The sequence below is a fragment of the Dama dama genome, chromosome 30 (assembly GCF_033118175.1).
Source record: "Dama dama isolate Ldn47 chromosome 30, ASM3311817v1, whole genome shotgun sequence".
Lineage (NCBI taxonomy): Eukaryota > Metazoa > Chordata > Mammalia > Artiodactyla > Cervidae > Dama > Dama dama.
Window position 1 is genome coordinate 79078774 of NC_083710.1, and position 20815 is coordinate 79099588.

Genomic DNA, 20815 nt, shown 5'->3' on the forward strand with positions numbered 1-20815 from the left:
ATCTGTCAGATGAGCCTAGAGCCTGTTATACAGAGGAAAGTAAGTCAGAAAAACAAATGTCGTTTACTAATGCAAATATGTGGAATCTAGAAAAATGGAATCCCCGTATGGACTGTACCAATGAACCTGTTTGCAAGGCAGGAATAGAGACTCATACATAATGTACAGACTTATGGTTACAGTCGGGCAAGAGGAGAACGGCACAAACTGAAAGAGTAGCACTGAAATACGCACATTACCATGTGGAAATCAGACAGCGAGTGGGAAGCTGCCGTGTGACAGGGAGCTCAGCCTGCTGCTCTGTGATGACCTAGAGGGGCAGCATGGGGTGGGAGGGAGGTTCAAGAAGGTGGGGACCTGTGCATACCTATGGCCGATTCATGCTAATGTGTGGCAGAAACCAACACGACGTTGTAAAGCAATTATCCTCCAACTAAAAATAAATACTTTTTTTTTTTAAAAAAAGTCCTTTTGTATGAACATTCATTTCTCGGTTACTGTGAAATCAGATAGGGAGAGGACTGTGGTGCTTCAAGGCCACAACAGTCTACCACAGTGGTTCTCAAAGCGGGGTCCGGGGAACAGCACCATCAGCATCACCTGGGAAGCTGATACAGATGTAAATTCTGAGGCCTCATCCCAAGCTCGAATCAGAAGCTCCAGGAGCAGGGACCAACCATCCTAGAAGAAGCTCTCACAGGGATCCTGAAGGACACCTGGACTACCATGATGGCCCAGGAACTGTGCTGGAATTGGTAAGTTCAGGGATGAACACGGAACAAGACCATGCTGAGATCCTTAAGCTCCCTGAGGAGGACCCCCTTGAGACTGAATGCCCCTCCCCTCAGAAATGTATATACACAGTACTTTCCAAAATTTTTACCTAGTTTGGGGCGGAGGGAGGGCTGCCCTTCCCTGGAGACTAGCTATATGGAACTGAGAAAAAGAAACCCTGGAGGGTGGGGGAGGCAGGCTCGTAAACACCTAATTTAGTTTAGTGAGAGGTGCAGGCAGACGTTGATGCAGAGCTAAAAGTAGAGATGGCACCAACTGCCATCCATGGGCTGTGAGATCACCTCACTTCACCACGGAAGTGCTGCCTCACGAGGGCTGAGGGAAGAATGAGAATTCTTCAGGAGGGCAAGGGTTTGAACTCCTTGACTTGACCGCACAGCCCTCCTTGGGCAGGTGGATACGTGGGTTCCAGTGGCGTCTCTAACCCGGGGGCCCAGGACACAGGCAGTGTGGCTGTCACTCCCCACACGGACCCACCTGTCGCAATCCTACAGCCCTTCGCAGCGGTCCACAGAGGCTTTATTTTAGCAGCAGAATCATTGCTTTAAAAAAACAAATCTGACACAGGCAGAGCTGCCAAGAAAGTAAGAGGAGGGTTGCTCTAGCCCTGGGGCAGGCAGTGCGTGGCCACATAACGGGGGCACCACCTCAGCCCGTTAGAAGGCAGCCTGTCCCTTCTCTGACCACTGCGGCCGGGTCAGCAGCAGTCCTAAGGCTGCAGCTGCTTCGGCCGTGCATTGAAATGACCCATGGACAGCTCGTCTCCCCCACTGTTAGCGCCCGGGGATGGGGCCGGGTCTCCTTGTCTCCACGCCCCCTCGGCACAGAGCGCAGGACCCAGAGACAGGTGACAGCTTAATGCCCTGCCCTCGCACAGCCCCTCTCCAGGCCCCACATCCCTGCTGAGCTCGACTGGTGCTTGGCATCTTGGTTAGGAAGATTTACAAGAACACGGCTCATTACGTCGGTCCTCTCAAAGTCATGTAGGCAATACGACACGGAGGTGCACAGAAGCCGTACAACACAGGCACATCCCAAGATTTGGGGCCAGAACTGCTTGGAGGTATCGCAGATCAGTCATCGCCCAAACTCAGAATGCCCCCAAGGCACACAGCTCCTATATGAAGACCATAACCGAGATTTATTCAACCCTAGAAGTTCTTGTGATGTCACCAAACATTACAAAGCTAAATGCTTCTAAATTATGATTAATCAAACACAAATTTCAACTAATCTTGCTACAGGAAAGACAGAATGATCTAATTCTTGTGACCCAGACTGATAACACAAAGTCATGACTCTATGAAGAGGTGATATGAGTGTGAAGCCAAAAACTGTCTCAAAGAAAGTATTGCTCAGGTGTGTCAAGAGGTTCACTGATTAAAATGTATTGTTTTCCTGTATTTTCGATGTCAATAATTTGGCTTCTTACATGTTATAATTGGTTGTGATTTCTTTTCAAATTCTAAGTAAATATTCACCTCCATGCCTTATTTTGTATTTGTAACTTGAATTATTTTTCTTAAAGCCCCCAAAGTCTAAGCTTCACTGCTCAGAAAACCTGGATCTGCCCTGACAGGGCCATATATACACCACACAGATACTGATCAAGTTGAAGGCCGTCTATAGCACAGTGCTTAAAAAAAAACTGAGCCCGTGAAGTTATTGGGCCTCGTTGAATTAATGCTCAGCACAGCCTGGCAAACAGCAGGCACATAATAAATGTAATTATTATTATTAAATGTGTTGCTTGCATGACAATAATCTGAGTTTTTTTGTTCTTGAGTGAGTGCTACACGTACATTCAATGTCACCAACCTGTTTACAAAACCTTTCTTCTATGCTCCAGGAACATATTAAACACAACAATGGCTAGGACTTTCATAGAGAAGGAAAAGCAACCGGCCAAGCATGGAGAAAACTATATAATAATAAACAGAGGGGACACTGGAATTCAGGGTCTGAGCCCAAAGAAAACCCAGACAGACACTTCCATTACAAGTGGTGTCGGAAAGGACTGAGCAGTTTGGGGGGCAGGGGTGGAGCAAGCAGACTTCTCGGGGCCCAGAGACGGTTTTCTCTCAATGAATCAAAGCCTTGGCTTCTTTGGACGGGACTCGGAACAGCCTGAGGCTGTTCATGTGGCCAGATGGTGGGAAGAAGTGGCTCCATCTCAAGGGACACCCTGGGCCCGGATGAGCTGCTGATGCCCAGGGCCCCCGTCCCCATCTACTGGTCAAAGCAGCAGGCAGCAGGCCGGCCTCCAGTGACCACGCGGCTCTCACGGGCATCAAAGGCCAGGACCCACACGTCCTCCCGTCCATCTCCCTTGGAGCCTCACTGAACTCAGTCCTTCCGACCGCATTTGCTGCTCTGGGTTTGGCCGCTTGACATCCACGCAAATTGAAGTTCCAGACCCAAAGGCAATCAGAAGTCAGGTAATGTTCTCAGCGCCAAGAAAGTGAGACTCCTCTGGAATCCAGCAGAATGGGAAAGTGCCAGCCCATGAGTGAGCTCGACGTTGGCCAAGCGTGCACAAAGCCTCGCAAACCAGGGGACGAGCTGAACAAAAAGGCTCTGATTCTATTGCTCTCCAATCTGACATGATGGCTTCCCGTGAACTTTCTAGTCATTTCTTGCCTTTGTGTGTCTGGTAATCAAATGTTAATACAAGCTGAAACCCTGAACGCCACTGCTTGAAATAGCAAACTGAGGAAACAGCAGCTCTTGGAGCACTCTATTTTAAGACATGAGAAATGCGTCGCTTCTGCTTATAAAGAATTTAGGACTTCCTTGATTTATCTGCGAGCTACAAAACCTTCTCCATCGGCTGAGATGAAAAGCCTTCATGGAACTGAGTACATTTTTCAAAATGGTGCACTTCTCCACGTTGCCCCAAAGGACCCAGCTCTGCTGCTGGGGTGGAGGGCGGGGAGGGAGGCATTTGCAATAAGAAGGAAGGGGGCTTCTGAAGGCAGATATTAATCCTGCAGCCCCGAGCCTTTCTGCACCACTGTCTTGCACACAACTCTCACTCACTCCATACTCCCACCAGCAACTTCTTAGGAGCTGTCAGATTTGAAGGAACAATCCTCACCTTCCTATAATTAGGGTGGGTGCAGGACATGAGCAGCTGCCCCCCTCCCCCACTGCAAGGGTTGTTAGCAGATATGTATTCGTCCTCTCCATGGCTTTTCATGGAGCCTGTCCACGTGCGCTGTGCCAGGTCTTTGGGACCCTGAGATGAAAAGAAAGCCCCAGAAAGCTCACTAGCCAGTGGGGAGGTGGACGTGTGAACGAGGCAAAGCACAGTGACCGACAGCAGTGGGAACCCAGGAGTGGCACGCGACCCGCTAGAATGAAACTGACTCTCCTCCCCTCCCCGCTCCTGTTAAAATTACGAGCTCCAGGAGGGGAAAGATCTCTGTTTTATTTACTGGTATTATGTCTAAATGATTTCTGCTTTGTCCAGCCCCTGAAACAGCACCTGCATTGCACAGGCATGCAGTGAGTGAAGGGGCCCCAACAGTGCAGTGCTTCCTAAAGGAAGTGGTTAGAGCTGAGTCCAAGAGGTGAACGAGTCAGCCAGGCTTCAGGGTGGCCTGGAGACCCCTTGCAGAAAAAACGGAAAAGCCGAGGATTATGCTTGTGGCATGGGTGGAACCAGATTTTGTGGAGCTTGAAATCTGTATCATCAAAGAGGGAATGGGGTTTAAATAAATACAAAGTTATGAATAGGAAGTTGCTGGAGTCTCTTCCAGGGCCTGGTCATCCTCTGAACAGGTGAGTTCAGGAAGTGAAGTGAAGTGAAGTGAAGTGAAGTGAAAGCCGCTCAGTCCTGTCTGACTCTTTGCAACCCCATGGTCTACACAGTCCATGGAATTCTCCAGGCCAGAATACTGGAGTGGGTAGCCTTTCCCTTCTCCAGGGGGTTTTCCCAACCCAGGGATCGAACCCAGGTCTCTTGCATTGCAGGCAGATTTCTACCAGCTGAGCCACAAGGCAAGCCCAAGAATATTAGAGTGGGTAGCCTATCCCTTCTCCAGTGGATCTTCCCAACCCAGTAATCAAATCGGGGTCTCCTGCACTGCAGGCGGATTCTTTAGCAGCTGAGCTGTTAGGGAAGCCCCGAGCTCAGGAAGCGGCGGCCGTTCAGAGCTCACTATGTTTATGAGAAGTCCTTTTTCAAAGGGTACTGGATGCGGCTGCAAAGCACGAATGAACAAGCCACCTGAAATCAGCAGTGGACTCCTGGATGGATGCGCTTAGGAAACAATGGACAGTGACCCGCAGGGCCTCGGCTTCTCTGAATGGGTGGGAACACTGGAGGCTGAGGCGTAGAGCTCTGCGCAAGGGGTCCCACTCTACCGGTGCCCCAGGCAGCCCTTGGTCCTCCTCTAAAACAAACGACTCTCTGAACAGCATCTGTTTGAGGTCGTCCCAATGATTAGCTCACATGTCTCCAAGCCACCCTGGACTACAGCCTGTGGTGAAGGATGAGGCTACAGTGCAGGCAGGCCATGTTGAGAAGGGCCCTAAGGAAGCCAGCAAACCAGTGAAGGAGCAAAAAAGACTGAGAGACATAAAATGAGGTGCGTACATCCTTCAGTCGTGGAAAATGGCCTCCGATCTCCTTGTAATACATGTGGTCTTCTTCCCTTAACCCAGGACATTAGGACTTGGGAGACCCTGACAACCAACATCTGATCACCTTCTCCTCCAGCAATACTTGTTCTTCTGCAGACTGCTAACAATGTGAGCCAGAACAAAGGCCTCAGCAGCTGTTCAGAATCCGCATGTTTAAAATGAGCGGGAGGTTCGGTAAGAACAGAGTTGCAACTGTGCAAACGTCGGAACCTGAGATTTGTCTGGTCCAACCCTCTCGGCTTACAAACAGGGACACCGGGGAGCATGGGCGGGAGCTGTGTGACTGTCCCAGCTGGCAAAGCTGGGCTGGCATCCGGGGTCTCCTGACCCCTGGACCACATTCTTCCCTGGGCCCCACTCCCCCTCTCAGCCTCTACATTTTAAATTTTTGCATGCTCACTGAAAGCATGCACGAGCACCTGCTCCAGAAGACTGGAGGAAAGGGGGACCCTATCAGCATGGACTGAGAAGAAAGCTCGAACCTCAGCATGAAACCACAAGAGCGGGTGAACTGGAGAATGTTTAGAAGGACCTGTAATGAACACCAAACTTGCAGACATCTAAATATATCTCTCACGCTGAAATGTGGTGCTATCCTCAGAAGAGACTAACACCAAGAATGACATACTTGTGAATATCGCTTTTTTATATTACAAACACTGATAAGATGCTGAATTCCTTTTTTTACACAGTGCTGAAATGAGCACTCAAACGAGAGAGCTTGTCACTGAGAGACTGTATTGAATCACCATGTCAGTGTGAGCAGTACTTGGACATGCAAAATCAGTCAGTCAGATGGAAGGAAAAGAGCCTGCGTTTTGCATTTGTCACTTTTATAAATAAGTGTGGTTTTCCAAGATTATTATCCTATTACTAAAGTGAACAGAATTAGAGGCTATGAAAAACTGTCGAATCAATGGCATCTAGAAAATGGAATGGAAATGGAGGTAATAATGAAGTTAATAATACTAATTAACAAAAGTCATAACTGCTTGCATGCAGTCAGCTGTGCTCAATGGGGGGGCCACAGAGGACGAGGGGCTTAGAGGGGCCTCCTCCACGCCCTGTGCCCCTGAGAATCCTGAGTGGAGCCGAGTGCTGCCTGTGCAGACAGCACCTCAAGTGTCTTCTTTCTGCCCTGAGGCAGGGCATGAGCCAGAGAGGCAGAGAAGGGAGGGAGGAGACAGCGAACAAGCGGGGAGCCCGAGGGACGCCTCTGTGCACGTCTCTCACACACGCCATGCCAGCTGCTGATTTTCCTGCCATTTTTTCACATGTGAAAAGCGACGATGAAGGCAAAAGAAAAAGACCCACAGCACAGCAGGTGCCTAAAGAAGTTTAGCTTCAGTCTACACCAGACTCCGCTCCCGGCAGTAATTTCCCTCCCACTTTTCTTAGCATTATGGACTGAAATTCTTCACTCTTCCTAGGTCAATAAAAGCTATTTTTGAAACCTTGAAATGAAGAGGTCAAGTAATTAAGCTGAAAGGCCAGATTTAGTCAGATTTCAAAACAACTTAAACTACTTATCTGTAAACACTGGGGGGGAGTGGGGCGGGCAATGGAATATTCATAACACGGTTCTGGTTCACAGGAGTTTCTGAGCACGTCATCACCGGGGAGGCAGTTCGGACACCAGCAAGGGCAGGTATGGGGTGTCAGGATTAAAGTCCCAATCCCCCAAATAATTGCTATTGTTGCAGGTGGTGATGGGTGGATGAGGGGGTCATCATATCAGCCCAGTGTTTCTCAAAGTGTGGCCCCAGGCCAGCAGTACCAGAGCTGCCTGGAACTTGCTAGAAATGCATGTTAACCCCAGAGCCACCAAATCAGAAATTCTGGGGGCAGGGCCATGCAATCTGGGTGCCTGTGATGCCACCCAAGTCAGAAAACCACTCTCCGAGTCTGTCTACCTTCTTGTATGTTCGAGAAATTCATATTACAAAGTGTTTTTTTAAAACTCCTGGCTCGACTGCTTGTTGACTACGTGGCCTTGGGACAAATTACTCAATCTGCATATCCACAACTGAAAATGGGAAAAATACCAATTTCTCTTATCTTCATCACAGGGTCACTGAAGGGTTTCAATATTAAGTGCCTGGTACAAAGCACTGAAAAATACCACTTTCTCTTATCTGCATTGCAGGGTCACTGAAGGGTTTCAATATACAGTGCGTGGTTCACAGCACTGGTCATGGGGATCATATGTAGTTAAGCTCATTCAGATACAGAGAATTTTAGTCCCTAGAGTATAAACAAGCCTTTGCTGGATCACACATAAATTCTCTCTCTAAACCTGCCCCGAAACTCTTAGGGTTGCATCACCACCTTTTCCTAGATGGGGAAACCAAACCTCGGAGGGGTTCCATGAATCAACAAAGGTCTCACAGATGGTGACCTGTGGGTCTCCTGGCCCCAAGCCCAGGACCTTTCCCATCACCCGCTAGCGAGACACGTGACAGCATTGCAGAGTTCCAGAACAGGAAGCCCTTCCCTAAAGCCTCCACTTCTTTTTGTCCCAGGAATGCACCACACTGGGCCACACCACATTGCCTCAGCCTCCACACCGCCAGGGAGGACAGGAATCTGAGGCCTTCTGCTCACCTCTGAGATCTAGAAACATAAGCTACACTGAACTACCCAGGCACCACAATCTCACAGCGGGACAGAGAAAAGGCAGAGTCCTTCCCTGAAAGATAATCATTTTCTGTATCAAGTATTGATACATCACAAATCATACTCCAAAATACTAAATCTTCCTGAAGAACCAGATTTGAACATGAGGTTTTAATGCCATTACGTAAAAGGTCATTCACATTATTTCCAAATACTTCAAGGACATGATCTTGGCAAGGAGAACCCAACCTTAAACTTAAATCATGCATTTCCTCCCCAACCCAGATTCACAAATATGACTCACCCCCACAAAAAAAACCCTACAACTTTTCTGATTGGAGGTCTTGAAGCTCTGGAATGTGTATGGTTACAGACCTGCATTGTTCGGTACAGTAGTTTCTAACTACATGTGACCATCTTGAATTTAGATGTGCTACAGGTGTAAAATAGACAGCCAGTTTCAAAGACTTAGTATGAATAAAAGAATGTATAATGCCTTGATATTTTACAAGGATTAAATGCTGAAAGGATACTACTTTTGGAAATACTGGGTTAAAAAACTATATTACTAAAATTAACTACACATATTTATTTCACTGTAATTTGGCTACAAGAAAATTTAGAATTACATATGTGCCTAGTGCTATAGTTCCATTGGGGCTTTCCTGATGGCTCAGATGGTTAAAAATCTGCCTGCAATGTGGCAGACCTGGGTTCTATCCCTGGGTCAGGAAGATCCCCTGGAGGAGGGCATGGCAACCCACTCCAGTATTCTTGCCTAGAGAGATTGTATGAAATATACTTTTTGTTTACAGATAATTTTTAACACTTCAGGGCAAAACAAGGAACAGACAATTTCCTGAAATTTTCACTTAGGGAGATGAGATAAATTTTGGGAAAACTACCCACATTGGAGACAAAATAGTCAGGTTAAATTGTGACAAAGTTAAAGCAGGCAAACTGGATTGTTCAGTGTTGCTAACAGGTCCCACTTGACTGTCTTCTTGGCCCTGCATCTTGTGGGTCTCCAATACCCTTTCCACATATAATCAATTTACTGGGATTCTGGTAATAGAGTCACACAATGAGTTTTCCCAAATGTCCTACAAGAATCAGAGATTGTGAAGTTATAGTTTCAGTGGCTAATGAGAAGCAGTAGAGTTGATACAGAAACGATGGGTGCTGGCTGAGAGGAAGAGAGAGAGGCAGGTTTGGACCCTGGTCACCTATGTTTGCATTTGTGTCCTTAGGTCACAAAATGTAGGCCAACATTTTACTTTAGATCAAAAATAACAGAAGCACAGGAGAGTTTGGGGGCACAATACTCATATCACCTTTAGTCAAACAGGCTCCTCTAGTGCACCCGCTTTTACTTGTTCTGGCATTTCAGCATGTTTTGAATATTGGTGGCAAAACCGATGAAGGTGAAAGAGGGAAGAAAAGAGAGGGAGAAAGACCCTCAGGTCCAGTCTCTCCTAAAAGCCCTTTCGGCAACCCGTGCCTTGCATCCTGCAAAGGTGACAAGGGCCGTGCCAGAAGGAAAGAAAGTGTGGGCGGGGGAGCGGGGGAGGTTTGACACTACTTCAGAGATGGGATACTTAAAAACAAAAAAACAGGGTTCCTATGGGGCATATACCCCACCCCCACAACTAGAGAGGGAGACTGTACAAACCTCAGCATGACACAGCACGATAACCTAACACGCTAGAATAATGATTTGTGGTGGGCCACGGAGCACAGTCTTCAGGAAGACGTGGGGAGAGTGTACAGGCTTTTTCAAGGAGCTGGTTATGTGACTGAGACTTGAAAGATGAGAGAAAGTGGTCAGGCAGGGAAGCCGTGCCAGGCAAAAAGCAGCGCTGTGCCCACGTGTGAAAGTACCCCAAGGTACTTTCCCTTCTCCAGGGGATCTTCCCAACCCAGGGATCGAACCCAGGTCACTCGCATTGTGGGCGGATTCTTTACCAGCTGAGCCACAGGGTCAGGATGCATCTGGGGAAGTGCAGCAGACAAGGGCGGTCTGCAAGCACCTTCAGCACCAGCCTCTGAGGGCCAAGCAGGCATGCTTTGCCTTCTCTGCAAAGACAAGTTAGCGAAGGGATGTAAGCAGGAGATTAAGGGCCGCTATCTGCACTTTGGGACAACTGGCCTGGCGGCATAATAGAGCATGGCTCAGAGTAAGGAAAGGCTGAATGTGGTTAAGCTGACCAGGGCAGCCCAGACAACCTTTCGGAGACAAGGGGTTGGAGGACAGCCATCAAGACTATCTCCATCCGGCAGAAACAATCCCGGCTTAGAAAAGTGTTTAGAAGACACAGGGCCCAGGACTTCTGACCGCGAGGGCAGGCCCTTGGCACTGCCCACTTCTGCCTTAGCAGTGACGACACTCCACAGCAAGGAGACGCCGAAACAGAACTCTGGACAGCCCCTCCCCGAGCCCTGCTGGGAAGTGGCACGGCCGCTTGTCTGGAAGGCGAGCACTAAAAACTTCTCAAGCCTCAAACGACACTCAAGAGAAACTTAGGACAAGCTGTATCACATTACAGGGATATTTCCAACTTCTGTAAAGTTGAGGATAAACTATAATTTCCAAGTCTTCTTGCTTCTAAAATTATACTCAGTCATCTCATCTGTAGGTTCAAGCCAGATCTTCTTGCCTTTCCTGTACATTATTCCCTGCTACCACTTCTGTTTGCTTCCCTGGTAGCTCAGATGGTTAAGAATCTGCCTGCAATGTGGGATCGGGTTCAATCCCTGGGTCAGGAAGGTCCCATGGAGGAAGGCATGGCAACCCACTCCAGTATTCTTGTCTGTCTAGAATCCCATGCACAGAGGAGCCAGTCCATGGAGTTGCAAAGAGTCAGACACAACTGACTTACAGACTCACCATTTCTATTTATTTTCAGGTTTGCCAACCCACTGCACTTGTCTTATTCATTACATTGGGTTGAAATCCAGTATCTCCTGTTTTACAGCTCCTCCAAATCAAAATCCAGATGATTCTGGATAAACTGAGCTCAGAACCTAAAACAAACCCCCAAGTCCTGATGTGATCCCATCACAGCATACTGTGGGCCAAAGTGAATGACCCTCAAACACGGGCTTTTAGTGCCAGATGGAAACTTTGAGGTTATTCACTACACGCTTCTCATTTTACTTTTTATTTTTTTCATTTTTCTTCTCATTGGGCTTCCCTTGTGGCTCAGCTGGTAAAGAATCCGCCCGCAATGCGAGTGACCTGGGTTCGATCCCTGGGTTGGGAAGATCCCCTGGAGAAGGGAAAGACTACCCACTCCAGTATTCTGGCCTGGAGAATTCCATGGGGTTGCAAAGAGTCAGACTGAGCAACTTTCACTTTCACTTTCTCATTTTACAGACAAGAAAAGTGCTGAAGCCAGGGTCGGGCTAGTATTTGAGGGAGGGAAGGGTGGTCATCTGCAGAGATTAAAAGGCAGATCCCTGACCAGATCTGAAGCCGGTCTCCAAACTGTCTTCTCGGGACCAGCCACATCACTCCCTGTCAGTGACACAGTGCTGCTGTCTCGTGTTTGGCCACCACCTGTCAAAAGCTAGGGGACGCTGAGCAGATGGCAGCCTCCTATTGATACCATGGGGACCACGGTGCCTCTTTCATTGATTAGGAAATAAACATTTCAGGGTTATCCTGGATTATGCTGTAAATCAATTAAAAAAAAAAAAAAGAAATCTAGGGAGGAAAATAAGATATCTCCAGATTCTCAGATATTCTACCAATCTATCTATGCTCCTGTGTAATTTTCCGGGAGGATGATAAAACACGACCCAAAAGAAGAGTGATGTGACCCCCAACTCCATCCTGTTCACATTTCCAACACCTTTAGCCACGACCATCCTCCTCTTCGTCTGTCTGTGCTATTCAACTGCTGTTGTTTTGCCACTTAGTAATTGGCCTTTCTTTAACCAGCTTTACATTTCTTAAGGGCAGGGAGTTGTTTTGAACTTCTCTTTTTTCTTTATAATCCCAACTTCAAGCATAAGGGATACACTGGTTTTTGGTAATGAACCATACATATGTGTTCAGGTATGGGTTCTGGAAAACCTGACTGGCACCTTAAAGCCAGCTCTGTCACTTCCTAAAAGTACGATTTTTTGTAAGTTACCTCTCTGGGTTCAGCCTCCTCATCTTTAAAAAAGACTAGTAATAATAGTAACTGCCTCTTGGAACTGGGAGGATGAATTGACATAATATATTTAATAGATTTAAAACAGTTTCTGGCACAAAGGAAGACACTATATAAATATTTTCTATTTTTGTTTTTACATCAAAAAACAACAACAACAACAACAGAGCAACTGCCAGTACCTTGTTATTAAAAAACAGTGACAAGTCACTCTGCCTCCATGTTACTGGCATGCATGAGAAAAGAAATGAGCAAGCCTCCTGGAAGGTGGGAGAGGCCCAGGGCTATAAGGACACAGGGATATGAGCTGTGGAAGCCACTTCTCTAGGGTGAGAGAAGCATCCACTTGCCAAAGATTCCTCCCAGCAACTGACCCCCAAAGTACGTGTGCCACAGCAGGGCCTCATTCACACAGACTGTTCATGAGAACCGTCAGGGTCCCTACGCCCTCAGTAAAGCAGGGTTATGCCTGCTTTAGGTGCTAAAAACACAGAACGCGTCCTTGCTGGAGCCGATGATGAAGATGATTTTAAGTGTTGTCTGCCTCAGTGGAAAAGGATGGGTGAGACCGACACTCACTGAACCTAAAAAAATACAGGGTGAACAGCATTTCTGAGGAAAGAAGCCCCTCATTACCCATGCCGTGCTGCTTGGGGAGAAGTGTGTCTCACTTACCTCTGTATCCCCAGCGCACTACCCAGTACGTTTGCAAATCCTGGTTCTTAAAAAAGTGGCCGAATGAACAAAGACACAAGTGAAGGGGAAACCGAGGAGCACAGTGAAGGCTGGTGGTTCTGAATAAGGAAAACGTCCTGTTGGTTTTTTTTTGTCACCTGGGAATATGTCATTACACAGAGCTTGCAGGAATTTCCTTCCTTCACCACTCAGTATATTTAAAAAAAAAAAAAAAAAACAACTACCTATTGAGTAACATCAACATAATATCATTAATTAATTACTTCTAAAGACATCTATAAGGATGCAGAAAAACATGGAGGGCAGAGGGCTTTACAAGTATAAATTAATTAACTCAATCACAAAACGCTAAAGTCTTATAGGATACCAACAACATGAACATTACTCATAAGCGTATCCTTCAGGGTTTGTATCTTAATTCGCTTCTGCTATTTCCAGAGTAAATAGAACTTACAGTAGAAGAGGCTTCCCCAGGTAATACACTGACTTAATGAAAAGCCCAGTTTCCTATTTCTTTCTACATGGGTACACATGCTGTCATCTCATACAGTCATTTAGCTAATCACTTGTTCTTTAAAATAGTAAAATAAGAACTCAGATTCCGTGTTGAACACTTGAAGATCCCAGAAAAATATTAAAAACTGGGGATTCCCTGGCCCTCCAGTGGTTAGGACTCTGTACTTCCACTGCAGAGGGCACAGGTTCAACCCCTGGTCTGGGAACTAAGATTCTGCATGCCGCACAGCCAATAAACAAACGAACAAATAAATTATAAGTATTTCTTTAAAAAGAAAAATATCAAAAATAAAACAGATGTTGCTAAAAAGCTACTGCTTTAAAAATACCTAACAAGGTATCTGACATGTGAGATGCAGCTCTCTCCGTCCTCGTACCTTTCAGCCTGCAGAGCTCCCCAGGTGAGACCTGAGCTGCGGGCCTCGCCTGCCTCTTCAAAGTGAGCAGTGCGAGGGCAACACACAGGACGTAGGCCCCGGCCAGTCCTGAACCTCTGAAGCCACACCCTTTTCCTCTCAATTGTTGAGCCGTAACAATTAGCATAAATTATTTCCAGGAATTGCATTAGGGTTTGGGGAGCAAAAATAGGTATTCAAATGTCAGTGGGGTAACTAACTTGTAGACATCAAGAGTATCCTGATTGTTCCCCTGTTAGTCACTCAAAGCCCACAGAGTCATTTTTCCAAAGGGTTGGCAGTAAGCCTGGAGAGGAATGGGGAAATTTCACCATGTACTTCCTCCCCAGCTACTGCCACAATGAAGGGACAAGACCCACCTGCATAGATGCCTGTAAGTTGAACCTTACAGCCTCTGAACACATACTTTTCTTATAATGGAAACACTGACTCTACCCAGCACGGAACAAGCAGCCACGGCTGAGGCAGACTTAACTGTTGCCCTGGCAGAGGCGAAAGAGGCATTAACTTCTGATAGAAGTTTTACAGGAAAATGACTTCTTCTCACTAGCATAAGTGCTTTCAGATACATTTACCAGTACATTCACCATTAGTCACTCACAGGCCACAGAGTCATTTCTCAAAGATTGTACACTGTACTAGTGGCAAAAGTTGGAAACAAACTGAATTAGATTATGGTACAGCCATTAAAAATAATGGTATACATCTATACATGGTGACAAAGATTTTCTTGATATGTTCTGGGAGAAAATTAATGCAGAAGTTTATAGTAGCATACATTTTCCAAAGACATACAATAAGTTATATTTTCACATGCACGGGAGAAAGTTTGGAAAAAGTTATTTACCAAGTAATTAACTGTGGGCACTTTTGGAAATCAAAGGTAAGGGCACTTTACATTTCCTTATTTTATACTATCCCTATTTCTAATTATATGCATTAATTATTTTTTGGCTTTCTAAACTATGTCATATTTTCCCCAAGGACTGATTGTACACATAACTAAAACTAAAACTTGATTTCAAGATTCTACCTCTTGGATAAAATAAGTTACTTACATTTAAACATTATAGACTTAGGGATTCTCAACAAGCAAGCGAGCTACTGACATAATAATAATGAGCAGATCTCAAGGTTGCGCTGCATAACTCTTAAAAACTCTTGGAGAAAAGCTGCACTCCTAGCGGTGTGCTGAATGCGCATTTGTCGAGGGCAGCAAGAATCACAGGTAAGGAGATCTGCCTGGGGCAGAAGCTCTGCTTAAGTATCCTTGCTTCTCTTATCTGTGGTAGCTCTTTCCATCTTGTTCACCACAATGCAAGAGAGAAACACTATCAGACAAGAACAGGTTCCTTCTCGTATCACTGCTGCCTCCCCGTCCCTGTCACACCTCTCCCCAGGTGTATGAGCCAGAGCGCCCCACGCTCCCAGGAGCTTCTGGGTCCCCCATGAGCACCCCCAGCAGGCACAGCTGCGGCCGGCCCAGCCTCATCCATCACAGCGGAAAACAAGCTCCCCCGGACCTGCCCGGGGTGAGGCTCGACCTAAACAAATAACTGGGACATGAGCAGCTGATTTTCTTTTCTTTTTTTTTTTTTTTGAGCACAAGAAAGAGAAACAAATTTTTTAAAAGTCACTAGGGTGATTAAAAAAAAAAAATCACAGAGCATCTTTCTACAGTGTATTTAATCTTCTGGACAAATATTTCTACACATCTGGAGAATCACTGACAAAAGATTTTTAAGGATATTCACAAGGGAACCCAAACCACACAACTTCCTCCAAGAAATCAGAAGCGACATCAGCTGGGAGCTTTAACCAGTTTAATCTATTACCGCATGTAAGCAGCTCATGCTTCTCAATGGATAAATGAACTATTGTGCTAGCAGAAAGGAATCCAAGATAACGAAAAACATCTCTAAACAATGTTGGGGGGAGGGGGGGCCTAAATCTCTAAGATGAAAACCTACATCCAAAAAGCCCCTTACACTTTACTTTCTCAGTTCCGGATTAGCAACATAATTTTGAAGGCAGTACAATATATGGCTGTCTCACAGATCAAAGGCGATTTGATCGAGTCAAATCCATTACAGAGAAGTTGAGGTTTAGATTCTTAAAAGCATTAATTGAAAAATAAGTTAATTAACCCAACACTTTATAACAGAAAATGAACTTTGATGTTTTAAAAAACAAATCACTATATAAAATTGCTAAGTATGAGTGTAACAATCCCTTTAACAGATCATTTGAAAGGCTTAATTGTTCCCTCCGACGTGCATGTTGGTGGCTTTTTGCAGTTTGCTTTAAAAGTTATGTGCCTTTATTGTACTGAAGAAATTCCGAGAGAGGAGCACAACCTACTCATTGACGCTAACAACAAAACCATTTTTCACATTCTGCCCTTACAAAGTCTACTGAGGCACTTGAATTTATCCAGACTGCTCTGAGTTTAGCTAATGTTAAGAATAGAAACTTTACTAGCAACTGGTTTCCAAGCACAGGTTATTTCTTACTTTGTTCAATTCAAGGCAAACTTGTTAAAAGGGGTGAGAACACATGTAAGTTTAGCAGCTAGGTTCCTTAAACCACACCCCCACGTTACCATCCTAATGTTCACAAACACATAATGTGAACAAGTTTTAATTCTGCAAAGGGCATCTTTTTCAATCCTATAAAAGGCAATTACAGTGTGCCTCCCAGGTTTACATTGGCAACAGCGCAACAAGGTGAGACTTAATTTTGAACAATATGTAGTTGTTGTATATACAAAGGAGCCTCTTGGAAACCACGTTCACCCACAAGATGTCAACATATCTTTCCTCCCAAAGAAGACTCAAAGTGGAACCCAAGTCAAATCTAAAGGAGGAGACAGAGAAGAGAGCTCGCCAGAGACAGGCAAGTTTAGAATCCAACCGAAGGGCCAGAAGGCACGGAACACGCACAGGCGATGACAGCTCTGTGTGGGGAAGACAGCAGAAGCCCCGGGGACCGGCCCCTCTTACCAGCACTGGCCCCGGGCTCTCTGCTTCCCCCTCGCCCTGGGCTGCATCCTTGCACCGCAGCGGGGACTCGATCACCAGCTCCTTTTTGACACTTCGGCTACTTGTCCTGCATTTATCAGCCTGCATCCTCGGCTGAGAACGCAAGTCACAGAGTCTGCAACTGAGACAGCTGCAAGTCCTTGGCCGTGCGACGCACACGCATGCCAGGGGCCGGAGGACGGAAAGGAAGCTGCCTTCCCAGGCACAAGTGGTCAGCCCCGCCGGCTGGGTCTGCAGAGCCCGCCAGGGTGGGAGGGCCAGCCTCCAGGGGTGTTACTACTGCTCGGAAAATGGGAGGTTCCCACCCGCCCGGCCAGAGGAAAACAAACCCCGAACTGTACAATGCACAGTGCACTGCCTCTCCCGTGAAGACCGGCCTCATTGTGTCTGCTCCACGCGGCGTGGGCCACATCGACCCCAATCAAAACAGTGCAGTGTGGAAAAGCAAACCAGTCACAGTGAGATTCCTTCCTAATTACTCCGCATCGGGAGCTGAAGAGAAGCCAGGTCATCTGGCTGTTCTCAGATTCTTAGAGTTTCAGGAGGCTCTCCTTCGTGTTATAGCTAAACACCAAATGCTTGGCTGACGATCAAAGCAGCGAGGGGCAACCAGGAGGGATTCCTGTAGCCGGCACCCCACACAGGCAGACAGAAGGGCAGAGTTTCTCGTTGCATGACAGCCCCTGGCACGGCAAACTTAATTTATCTACTGTTTTATAGTAGACAAAAGGCGAGGTCGACACACATTTCCATGAGATTCCACGTATCACAGTAAATGCTTTTATTAAACAGAATATCACCTTAAATCCATCCACGGTTGTGTGGGTACCACCTGGTAACGAGTCTGGTACTAGGTTCCAAGAGGATCTCAGTGAAAAGGTAAGGCAGAGGAGAGGGTCCCCACCTTCCAGGAGTGTTAGCGCAAGCTGAGAAGGCAAGATGAATAGACAGCGTGAAGGATGGAGTCATGCAGTTAACAGGGATTTACACAGAAGCACAGGAAAGTAGCTGGGTCACCATCCCATGGTTCAGCGGTGACAGCACTTGATGTGTTTCCCCAAAAGGCTGCTATTTTCATCATTTCCTCACATTAATGGTGGAGTAACTGTTAGGTCATTTTAAAATCATCTCAGGAAAAACCAAAAGCGTTAAGGGATTTATTAATGAACTACATGTGAAAATGAGCCTAAGATGGGATTAAGTATTTACCTGTACTTCCTGGAATGCCATAGAGCTTCTCCCAATTAGTTATTCTGCTTATTTCATTGAGACTGGGGAGAATTTACTAACAGTAGATAACAGCAGTAGTAGTAGTAACATGTAAACAATGGAACAAGGCATCACTAACACAATAGGTGCCACGAGGTATACAGGTACCTATAGCCAGGAAAACACAGAAGCTACTGTATAAGATACAGGCACAAGTCTCCTCGTCCCCAGCCAAGTGACTGAGGCCGGCAGGGTCCCCAGGGGGCAGCAGGGGAGCCCAGCTGGCACCCTATGTCCGCCCGTTCATCCTCTCACCAGGGCCTGCGGAGGTCACCCCAGTCTCTGCCACTCAAACTTCAGGAATCTTTCTCAGTGTGGACAGCACTGGGTAATGAGTCACAAAGGTTCTATGAATCCATTAAAAAAAAAAAAAAAGTAGTCTCTATAATAATTTTTTTAAACTACCCAATTTCTCAATCTTGGGTAATCTTTCAGGGTAATATAAACTCACCATATCTGTGTTCCAAAATAAATACAATCTGTGAATTTTCAAAATGTCTCTTTGTAAGGTTACAAGAGGATAGGAAAAAAACCCAAAAAGCCTCAGTTACATAAATATAGATTTGAAATAATGGTTAAGTCGAAACTTACAGTTGTTCTCTAAATTAGAGGAGATGAGCCATAAGCACTAAACAGACAAGCTGAACCATAGTAAAGCACATGGTCAAGTGTGACGTGAAAGTCGCTCAGTTGTGTCTGACTCTTTCCGACCCCAGGGACTGTAGCCCGCCATACTCCTCTGTCCATGGAATTCTCCAGGCAGGAATACCGGCAGTGGGTGGCCATTCCCTTCTCCAGGGGATCTTCCCCACCCAGGGATCGAACGGGGGTCTCCTGCATTGCAGGCAGACTCTTTACCATTTGAGCCACCAGGGAAGCTCAAAGCACGTCATAACCAACAACTGAAAACCTTTCTGAAATGTCTCAAAGAGTTCAAAAAAGCCCAATTCTTCCTCAAATCCCCTCCATCATTAGGCCACCGGAAGTTCTAGACTTTAAGGAGAGAAATGTTATCCTGTTTATTAGGTCAAAATACCCTGACATTCTGTAAGCAATGAAAAGGAACTTAAAAGGTTATTTATTTTATGAACACTGTTAAGTGCTCACTGTGTCCCAAAACCTGCACTGGTGATTTATTTAATCATTATAACAACACTTGCTGTTGTTCTTTAGTTGCTAAGTTGTGTCCAACTCTTTGTGACCCCATGGACTACAGCCCACCAGGCTCCTCTCTCCATGGAATTCTCCAGGCAAGAAGACTGGAGTGGGCTGCCATTTCCCTCTCCAGGGAATCTTCCAGACCCAGGGACTGAAGCAGAATCTCCTGCTTAGCAGGCAGATTCTTTACCACTGAGCCAACTGGTAAGTCCTTTAACAACCCTGTGAAGCAGGAAGCATGGTTGTTCCCATTTTACAGATGAAGAAACTGCTGGCCAGAGAGGTTGCTTTATGTACAGAAGGTCACATAGTGCATTACGGATACAACGGACACACTCGTCATCACGATGCTATGCAGAATCAGTTGTCAACTGATTCTGTCAACTATGCCAACTGCTGGAGGGCACAAACAGGTAAAAGCTACTGACCAGCAATTAGAGGCAACATTTGGGTTTAATCCAACTGAAATAATTTCAGTGAAGAGGTGAAAGTGTAAAACCAGCACAGCACAGAGCCTGTTACACAGCAGGTACTCACTTAATGGTAACCGTTATTGTTGCTGTTGCTGTTCCAACCTGAAGAAATTAACCTTAGTCTTAAATTCAGGGCTTCCGCTGTGTGACCAAAAATGACAATTCTGCCAGCAGCGTTGCTACAGCGCATGACAAAGTGCTTCAGCAATTTAAAATTCACTGCCCTTCCCTCTTTGCTGCTTCATTATGACAACTGTCTTCCAATAGGTGTCTTGATCCCCTTGTGTTCTGCCACGATCCAGGCATCTCCTTGACGTTTTTCTACTTTTCACAACTTTAGCTGTGAGTTTACATTTCTTTTGTAATCAAGGGAAAAAACTATGCATTGGTTCTAAGCATCTAGGTAGTCAAGATACAAAGGCAAACATAATCAGTTCCATAATTCACATCCTGAAAAGGAAAAACATACCAGGCTATATAAGGCAAGTACATTTTTTCTAGTTTCTCACAGAGAAATTTACATAGAAGAGAACTGATCAATATCTAGATAAGGTGCCCAACATGTTCACAGGAAATGTAGCAGTGAAATTCACACAGCTTTCTCACACCAACTCAGAGCATTATACCTAAATCCAGATAAAGGAAAGCAATTCTCAAAGCAAGACCCTGGTCTGGTCTGTCACCTTTGAGGGGGGTCTAATTTATGAAGGAAGGAGATTCTCAGGATTTAGAGGAGTGGAGATACTACTGTTGCCTTTCCTGCTACCTAACTTCTCAGGCAACGTAAGAGGCTCTTGTTTGATTCCTCTCGTCTAACACACACTAGTACCAGTAAGTCTGCCTGTCAAGGGGTCACACGCTACAGCACTGAGCATCTGAACCTAAACCAGCAAGTAGGATGTGGTTTCTCTAAGGGCTTCATGAGATCGGTGTCTGAGGACAAGAGAACGACATCTGGTCAGAGCAGCCACAAGAGGAAATGCCATCATAGAAGGACAGGAAGTATGTGGTCAAGTTTTCCTTTACCG

General features: G+C 46.0%; 1 protein-coding gene across 9 annotated transcripts in view; it reads right to left on the reverse strand.

Moving 5' to 3' along the window:
- DOCK9 (dedicator of cytokinesis 9) overlaps positions 1–20815 on the reverse strand; it is a 271530-nt gene that overhangs the window by 152273 nt on the left and 98442 nt on the right. For 3 of the 9 annotated variants that reach the window (XM_061133107.1, XM_061133105.1, XM_061133102.1), the window contains exon 1: positions 16849–17072. The exons of the other annotated variants lie outside the window; for them this stretch is intronic. In XM_061133107.1, the coding sequence (XP_060989090.1) occupies positions 16849–16974 (126 nt within the window). In that variant the 5' untranslated portion in view covers positions 16975–17072. Of the gene's footprint in view, positions 1–16848; positions 17073–20815 lie in introns of those variants that run through there. 9 annotated transcript variants of the gene reach the window in all.